This window comes from Copadichromis virginalis, linkage group LG22 (genome assembly GCF_057382275.1).
Source record: "Copadichromis virginalis isolate Kocher_CV1m ecotype Utaka linkage group LG22, C_Virginalis_male_GT1.1, whole genome shotgun sequence".
NCBI classification, from domain to species: domain Eukaryota; kingdom Metazoa; phylum Chordata; class Actinopteri; order Cichliformes; family Cichlidae; genus Copadichromis; species Copadichromis virginalis.
In genome coordinates, this window is record NC_140638.1 from 17806154 (window position 1) to 17815343 (window position 9190).

At 39.6% G+C, this 9190-nt stretch overlaps 2 protein-coding genes and 1 pseudogene across 3 annotated transcripts in view; 2 read left to right on the forward strand and 1 right to left on the reverse strand.

The window, feature by feature from the left end:
• The window catches only part of LOC146683145 (tektin-B1-like), a 2612-nt pseudogene extending 2109 nt beyond the window's left edge, over positions 1-503 (forward strand). Inside the window, exons 6-7 of the transcript XR_014917750.1 lie at positions 97-176; positions 274-503. The product of XR_014917750.1 is annotated as a tektin-B1-like (transcript). The remainder of the gene's footprint in view (positions 1-96; positions 177-273) is intronic.
• A 204-nt stretch (positions 504-707) lies between these two features.
• vps28 (VPS28 subunit of ESCRT-I) lies at positions 708-6022 on the reverse strand. Its single transcript, XM_085446987.1, has 10 exons — positions 5943-6022; positions 4052-4112; positions 3909-3937; positions 3682-3719; positions 3500-3589; positions 3303-3408; positions 3112-3213; positions 2732-2785; positions 2549-2640; positions 708-1610 (listed from the first exon to the last, which is right to left on the reverse strand). Exons 2-10 carry the CDS (start codon positions 4086-4088, stop codon positions 1490-1492), a joined length of 669 nt encoding a protein of 222 aa, XP_085303113.1. The 5' UTR covers positions 4089-4112; positions 5943-6022; the 3' UTR covers positions 708-1489.
• A 214-nt stretch (positions 6023-6236) lies between these two features.
• Positions 6237-9185, forward strand: aunip (aurora kinase A and ninein interacting protein). The gene is made up of 4 exons (XM_085446986.1): positions 6237-6330; positions 6552-6670; positions 6816-6972; positions 7287-9185. The coding sequence occupies exons 2-4, from the start codon at positions 6578-6580 to the stop codon at positions 8318-8320; spliced, it is 1284 nt and encodes a 427-aa protein (XP_085303112.1). The 5' UTR covers positions 6237-6330; positions 6552-6577; the 3' UTR covers positions 8321-9185.
• The last annotated feature ends 5 nt before the right edge of the window (positions 9186-9190 follow it).

Genomic DNA, 9190 nt, shown 5'->3' on the forward strand with positions numbered 1-9190 from the left:
CATATCAAACATGACTGTTGTCAGAAAGTCTCCACTGTCCTTTGAAACATTTTAACTTTAACCCTTTTTTTTCTCTCTCTGCTGCTCCTCCTTCAGCCACACATCAGCCTCACGCTGGAGAATTACGACCTGGTAAAAATAGGAGCTGGACTTCGCTCGGCGCTGAAGTTCTCTCAGTGAGTCAGCCCATTCCCAAAAGCCTCACACTGATCATGACACCATTTTCTTCCATAATACCCCGTGCTTGCTCATTTCTGTTGCCATCCTTTACAGTCAGAACCTGGAGCTCCAACACAAGCACCTGATGATTGTCGAGGAGAAACTGTCCAAAAACGCTCACATCCTAGGGGTGGAGCAGAAGTGTCAGAGCCTACTTCAGACTTTCCAGCCTGCCCATGACACCGTCGTGGTCCTCGCCAACAAGGCCAAACTTCACAAGACCACGAGCAGCTCCAGCTGTCGTGAATGCTTTCAGTAGGGCGCATCTGCAGTCTTTTATTCATTAAAACACGTATGAGCAAACTCCCCTCGACTTGTTTGGAATCAGTCTGCGCTTCCTTTTTGTTTTCAAGACTGAAATGCTTTGGAAGATATTCTGTTTTTTCAAAAGATTTAAAAATGATTAATAAATCACATATCTGACACGGACACAGCACAAAAGAAGATAGACGTAGATTTTTTCTTTCCTTTTAAAATTTATTCCTAAAAAGATGTTACATGCTTTTATTTAAAAATCAAACCTATTATTTACAACGATACATTGCAATAAATATGTTCTCCCTAATGGTGTTTGGGAGCTGAAACATATTTGGTAAACAACAAAAGGGAGGCAGTGAGCTCCCTTTTTTGCCCACTTGATGAACCCTTTACTTAAAAGAAAATAATGGATAAGACATGAGAAGAGACAGCGACAGAAAAATCAAAATCAGAACTATTTTCTTTCACCTTAGTTTCAATAGGATTCCTTTGAACTGCAAACTAATCATCTTAAAGCCCAAATAATTATGTAATTACAATTATATATGATACTACAGCAAAAACCTGTTAGTAGAAAACAAATGTAGTAAATTATGTTTAAGTCAGAAATACAATTAGGGTATGAAAAGTGAAAAGAAATCTGCTGTTATGCAGATCTTTCCTGTATCATGTTTGTTTATTGGTTTGCTGCAAACCCTGGGTATAAAATAGGCTTCTCGATGTTACAGTATGAAGTTCAGCCACTGTTAATGCATTTATCACACAAATCTGGATAGAAAAAGGGGGGGGGGGGGATAACAGTTCACAGAACAAAGCGAGCCGAGCTGACGAGGCTGAGATGACAGCAGAGTGACCTGTACACATCCCGATTAAAGAACACAGAGACCAATTGTACAGCTAGAAGAACAGAAGGAGGAGGGGACGTAAATCCACAGAAAGCAGCATTCTTCTTCTTTTAAATTAACAGGCTTTAGAGTCAGGATTCCAGATTTATCCGTGACAGAGAGGCGCTTTAAGAGGAGTGGAGGAAGCGGTTGAAGGCGTTGTAGGCTGACTCCAGGTCGAAGAGCATCTGGCGAACTTGATTATCATCCAATTCATCCGAGGCCGACATGCTGCTCAGGGTGGTCAGCCTGTTGGAAAAATGTCAGTTAAGAGAACTATATGATCATAAACACATCAAAGATCAGGTACTTTATAACCACTGCTCAGCTAGTTGCATGGATAATGGTACGGTCGCACCAGATGCAAAACAAAGTTTTACCTTGCATGAATACGGACACATAGGAAACCCGTAAATATTTACCCCAATAGCCAATAGGAGGAGGGGGATTAAGTTAGATTTTTCACAATTTAGCAAGAAATCCTACGATTTCACACTTTTCTTCAACCCCTCTCTTTTCCTTCATTACTGAACTGCACAGCTCCCTTTTAACTTATAGTATCCTAGTAACTACAGAGTAGCCACGCAGTACTTGTGTGTCGGAGCCATGAATGATAGTTTTGGATCACACTTACTGACCTGCCACTTTAATTATATCTGTTCAACTAGTTGTTAACTATTAAAATCAAATCAGAAAATCACATGGCAGCAACTTCATGAATTTAGGTCTGTACACAGTCAAAACAATTTGCTGAACTGAAGAGAACTGAGCAACAGCACAGAGAAGAAATTTAAATGACTGTGACCATGGCACGACTGGTGGGAATTTCATTTGCAGGGAAACACATGAGCTACAGCAGCAGAAGACCACACCAGGTGTCACTCCTGTCAGCTAAGAACAGGAAATTGAGGCTAAAATTCACACATGCGGATCAAAATTGGACAATGGAAGATTGGAAAAATGGTGCTTGATTTCTGCTCCAACATTTAGATGGTAGGGTCAGAGTTTGACATAAACAACATGACGGTATAGATTCACCCTGCCTTGTATCAGGTATTCTGGAACTAGATAGGTGCTGTGTGGTGTGGCTGCAGGTTTCCTGACTGGTCATGTTTTGCCTCAAGGTGTGCTGCACATAGAGATCAACGACATAAAGAGCACAAACGTTGCGGCCTAGTGTTACTAACCAGAGACTGACTTTGTCCTTGGCCTCTGAGTCTGGAGGCATGTTACTCATTCTGTTCATAGTCTCCATCAGCTCCCTAAGGTCTGGTTGGATCTGAACAAATTAAAAAACAAACAATCAATCAGTATCTTGGAATTCCAGTCATTGTTTACTAATAACATATTATTTACATTTATAAATTTACCTCATCCATGGCCCTGATCTCCAGTCTCAGCTTGTCCATCACAGTGATGAAGAGCTAAATGTTCGAGAAGGATGAGACAAAATATTTTCCTAGTTTTAAGAGTCGGCAGTGAGAAATATGTTTCAGGACAAACAGTTCTAGGAACGAGCGCACTGACTTTATTAGTTTGTCTGTTTTATGAGCTGAGCCTGCAGTTGGTAAAACTTAAGCTTGTGATATCCACTCTCATTTTTATGGAATTACCAAATGTTGAGCCAAACTGAGTGAAACCACATTGGCCACTCAGCTAAAACTGAGCTCAATAAATCCTAAAAAATGTTCTTTCCAGCAGCCTAAATACTTCTCTCTTTAACATATTTAATATAGTCGTGGGGACATACTGAAACTATATCTGCGATGCAGCGGTTCAGGTTGCCCTTGTCATCCTTGATGGTGATTGGCCGATCCTCTTTAATCCGTTCCATTGCAAGTGGACAGTCGAGCTAGGAAAACATATGACAACAACAAGAAATTACAAAAATAAAATCTTGAAAAATATGACAGACACTCTGCACTGCAGACGAGCACTCACTCTGTACTTCCTGCAGAAGTCATCGATGGAGCCCACGTCAGAGCCCTGCACCTGTTTGAAAGCAGCCTTATACTGAACCAAGAGTCTGGAACAGGAGGCGGTGTACCTGAAACCAACAAAAACTCCGCATTAATTAAAAAACACACAGCTAAAGTTACAGGTGCCATATTTTAAATATGATCTCAACTGTTACTCACTCGTTAGGCGTTACGCAGTCTTTAATGTAAGCCTTCTCCAGGGCCTGTAGTGTTTTGACGACAGCAAACAACTCCGCCATATTGTCATACCTACAGAAACAGGATCGTTATAACATGTGTAACACAGTAAATCTGCATTTTATAAAGTGATAATGGTCACTGGTGACATATCAAGCACTTACTTTTCTCGTTCTCTTGCATTTTTGTATAATTTCACCTCCTGAAACGACAGCATTCATGATTGTTATCCTTAACAGCAAGGATATCACACATTCTTGATAACATTCCCAGCTTTAGTTTAGATTTACGGATGATTTACACATGGGCAATAAATGTTATTTTAAAAAAAAGAACAAATAAAGTCCTCTTTTTTTTAGTATACTAATCAGAATTATGTTGTTGGATTTACCTCATATAGCTCAGGTTTATTTGCCGGAGCTGTGGAAAGGAAAACAGTGTCATGAAGTATTACTGCTGTTTTCTGTTGAAAAGATGACTCTTATATTAATTCAACAATTCATTTTTATACACTGATTTAGCTGAATGTCTTACCTCCTCCTCCTCCAGTGACTGATATCCCATGGAACATGATGCTGATGTCTCAAAATGTGATCTGAAAAATATTTATTTCACATAGTTTTCCATAATTGCGACCAAATATATTCAGGCAGCTTTAACATTTCATAAATGTCTCCATTTATGAACAAAAGCTTCAGACAATTTATGCTGCGGTCATATTTTCAGTTTTGTTTTTCCTAATTTTAACATTTTTAATTGCCATTTTTAATGTATGTATGGAAACATGTTCCCAAAGAAAAAACAAATGGGCAGAACTAAATGAAAATTTCAGGTTATTATCTTAAAATTGTGAGATAATAGTCAGCAATTCTCACTTAGGTATGGCATTTTTGTTTAATGCGAACATGCTTTCATTCATATATATATATATATATATATATATATGAGAGATGCACTTTGTGATAATAAAAGAAGTGTAACAACAGGAACAATCCGAAGATTTATAGAAGGACTAAAACCTCCCCCTTCTGGAGTTTAAATATTTAATGTGAGCCACAGATGGTGTAAGATGTTTTTTAATGATTACTGTTTCTTTTTCTTTTCAATAATTACACCAGTAACATAAGATAAACTAATACTTTTAAGTAAAAATATCAACCTTCATGTAAGCTTTTATTCGATAGAGAGTGTGTAGAGAGACAAGAAAGCAGGGAGAGAGAGGGGAAGACAGCAAAGGGCCGCGGGTCAGACTCAAACCCGGGCCTACTGCTCTCTGGCCATATGGGGTTATGGTGGCCTGGTCATCCCACTGAGCTATAAACCCATACATTGGGTTTCAAATGCAATGCCACCACATGCCTAAACATCTTTGTAAGGAAAACTCATCCATGCACCCCTTTTTCTGGAGCCTCTCCTACCTAGGGCGTGAGATGTGCTACACCTTGGACAGGTCACCAGACTTTTGCAGGACAAAGAGACAGACAACCATTCAGACCTACAGCTAATTATACGTGCCAGTTAACTCTGACAGGAAGCTAGCGCATTCAGAGAGAACTGACACAAGTACACAGAAAGACCTCAGCCAGTTGATTTGAACCAAGGACTGTGAGGCAACAGTGGTAACCACCAAAGTCAAGTTTTAATAATGAAGACTGGCACTGGAACAACAGTCGCACGATGATGACTAACTTAAAGAAATCCAAATAAAAAGCATTTTACAAAGCTGTTGAGCCAATGCTTGCTTAATTAAATTAAAACCCGTTCATAGTCAGAACATTTGATGTTTCGACTATTAAGTCATTCACACTAATTTTGTACTAACTTCCAGTGACCCTCAGTTTAAGGGGGCATATAAGGTCACACTGTAGGGGTCAAATGTAAATGTTTTTAAATTATATTTGTTCTCTGTCTCTTTGTACTCGGTCTGCTTTCTGCCGAGCACTCTTAAACTCTTAAATGTAGTTTCTTTAATGTCCACTGTCAAGTGTGACCTATTGACAAACACTATGGAAATGTTGCTCCACACAAACAGTGTTTCGCTGTTCAGAAAAAAAAAAAACATGAAAAAAAACAACCCGTCGGATTATAATTACAGACTTGCTTAACTTAGCTTCACAACCCAGCACAGAGAGTTTATAAACATTTTTACGTTACACAGAGTCACTCAGCAGAATAAAACTTACGAATCACTAAATATATCTACTGATGAAATTTCTTGTTTAGCCGAACTAACTAGTTAGCTGCGGAAGCTAGCTTGTCAGCACTTCCTATGATTTCTAATCACTGTGACGCGCAGGCAGCTGATTTTAAACACCAAGATTTATATAACTGATCATTATTATGAGAGCAGCCATTAAATCGGTGCTATGCTCACTCTATTTCAATAACAGAGTTCAATAAACCAAATTAAAAACAATTCACTCACCCTGTCGGAAAAACCGCGATGACGTCAACGTAAACACACCCACATCTACGCACGGACCGGCAGACGTCAAAATATTAGGTGTCCAACGCGCCCAACTAGAAATGAAGAATATTGTTACGGTAAATTTTATTAATTAGACATAAATACATTTTTATGATGAAAGAGTATTATGAACGTCTTTATATATCCTACCTTTAAATTATCTTTCAAATTAAATCGCGCATTTTAGGTACAACCACATTAAGGCATTTTCACACAGTCAATCATCAGGGGCAGACAGTCCTGAAGGCGGCAGATTGAACCGAGTACTAGAGAGTTATACAAACGATTATAAAAAATTGCAAAGGAAACCTCAAAATATTACTCTGGATCTTCATTGTATCATAAGGTATTTCCCAAAAATCAGTTTTAAGAGCTATGTTAACCAACTGTAGTTAACTCACAGGTCTGTGGTAGCGTTATTGAATTAGTTAAAGATAAGTAAAGGCTTCTTGCAAACATGTTCATCAACGAGAGACATGAAAATAGTTTTTAAAGTATAATGATTCTTTATTTAAAACAAACGGCATGTCTAACCTGTTTATAAAATCCTGTTTTTATTTCATACAGATCATATCTTCCCTGGGCTGTCCACCATGAAGAGCACTGCAGCAGCACCACAGACCTTTGATCAAGAGGATTGTGATGTTTGGCTGGACACTGTGGAGCTGAAAGGAAAAGCTAAACAGGTAATTGTGTAAACATGGTCTGAACACTGACCGAATGGCTTCTCCAGCATGCCTGAGTAGAGCAGTTATTTAATACGCTAAAATGCTGATCTGCAGTCTCTGTCTATTACTGTTTACACACTGTGTTCTCTTTTATATCTTTCAGAAGCGCCGTAGCCGTCCCATTTCTAAACTGCTGAACCCGTTTTGTGAAGGTGCTGGGTACAGTTTGGCTGTGGCACTCAACTTCACTCAGACCAAAACAGAAATGCCAAAAACCAAACAGAGCTCCATATCTGCCTTTTTCACAGCTCATCGGAGAGGTAAGCATCTAAAAGTCTGCCGAAAGTTATAGTCTAATCTTATAGTCTGATGGTCTAGATCAGCCTGTCTGACACCAATAACAATGCCATGTCCACACTCACTTAAACCGCCTTTCATCTCACTTCTGATGCTCAGTCTTAACTTCAGCAGGTCGTTTTAATCATGTCTGCATTGCTGTCACATCACTGGTTGATTAAATATTTGTGTTTACAACAAATTGAACCTAATGAAGTGACCAATAAGCATACAAGTTAATACAGTAAATTATTTGATTTTGTGTTAACATAATTTTTTTCTTACTTTCTTCTAAAAGTCCTCAATAAGATGTCCACTTCTGAGCCACCAAACATGGATTCAGTGCAGCCTCTTTCATCATCTGACTCAGCTACACCGACAGCCACAGCATCAGGGAAAAAACGAGGGCGCAATGTTGGTTTTGAAAACTCCAACTTTGAGCCTGTTTTGGTTGACGAGTGTACAAGTGAAAATGTGACTGAGAAGGAAACAGAATTATGGCAGACACGTTCAGAAAACCATTCAACTTTACAAAACATATACTGTGAATCTGAAGAAGAGAAGCCTGAAGAGTGTGAACCACCACAGAGTAAGAGGAGGGTCTCTGATGCCACCTTTACACAAGATGACTGTCAACCTCTACCACAGACGTGGAGTCAGGACCCGCTGTTCACTTTCAGTCAGTACACTGAAAATAACTTTCATCAGACTAGCCACAAATGTACAACAGTGAAGAACTTCAGCAGCTCTGAGCCAAGTTTAGTAAACAGTCTGCAGAATGAGGAGGAGGTCTTTAGAAAACTGATAGATGCAGAAGGACAAACCTCAACTCAAAAATCTTTTAAACGTCTTCATTCTTCTCGTATGATTGATGAGAAGGAAAACAGCACGCCACCGTCTTATAATTCCCCAAGCAAAGACTCATCTTCCTCTCATTTCAGACCTGTTTCAAATCATAAGTGGACACAACCAAAAACCGCTTCTCCTCGGAAACAAACAGGTCAGCTGTGGGAAAAGGCTGCAAAAGAAGAGAGCTCTGCCTTCCAGATCAAGAGGACAAAACCGATAAGCTCTCCTCTCAAAAGGCGAATGCCGCAGCAGCGAAGCAGAGAACTCGATGAGGACAGTTTGGCCACTTTGTTCACTCAGGACTCTGAAGGGTTCAGGGTGATCGCACACAGAGGTCTGCACACCAGGAGTCCTCTCAAAGATCAGAGTAACGTCAGCATGGGAGTGGTGAGTGCTTACAAATCTCTGCCGGAGGAGGAGGAAGAGGATGAAGAGATGCTGTTTACTCAAGACTCTCAGGGAAATGTAGTGATTAAACACTGAAAAACAGCCTTTTAAAGGCACTACAGATTTCAGATGCTGTTCCAAATCTTTTCCAAAAATGTGGATTTTGGAGGATAAAATATTGAAAAATCCTTTTTTAAGGACTTCCAGGTTGGGGAAGTGCTGTAAACCTGCATTCTTTTTAATGGCCAGTAGGGGGCAGCTCATGGACTGAAAAAAGAAGTCTGATTATTACAAGTCTACAGGAAAGTTAGCTTTCAGCGCCTTTGAGTTATTAGCCCAGTTAATTCTTCTCTGGAGAGTTTCAAGATCTCATTTCATAACCTAATGTTTGTAAATTGTGATTTATCCGACTGCTGACATACAAGTGTGTAGTGTCTGTGGATTTGCACCCCTTCGCTGTCACTTCTTGTTTCAAAACACTAAAATGGTGAAGTCAAGATGTTCAGTGTGAGAATTAAAGCCGGGACTTCACCAGCCAGTGAGTAACATCATGGTTTTATGTAGTCTATGAACCTAGCAGTACACGGCCAGCTTGTATGCTGCAGGTCTTGTTGTGTCAGGCCTGTCTCAGATTGAAGGCTTTCTTCTACACGAGTCCCTTTGTTTTAAAAGTTAGCCAGGTTCTTGCTTGTTCTTGGTTTGGACTTCTTGCCCTCCTGCTCAAAACAGGGAGAGCTGCTTCTGTGATATTACAAGCCATTATGACCAAATATCATCAGTTCTTACCGTACAGGGATGAGGCGGAAGAACGTTTGTTTTGGTTTATTTTTCTACTCTGTGATTGTCTTCTTTCCATGTCATGGCTGATCTCCTGAGATGTTATTCTTTGTTTCTCCCTTTCATGGTTCTTTTTGTTGTGCCTTTTTTTTTCTCCTCGCACAAAATAAAACTAACAAACCAGAACTG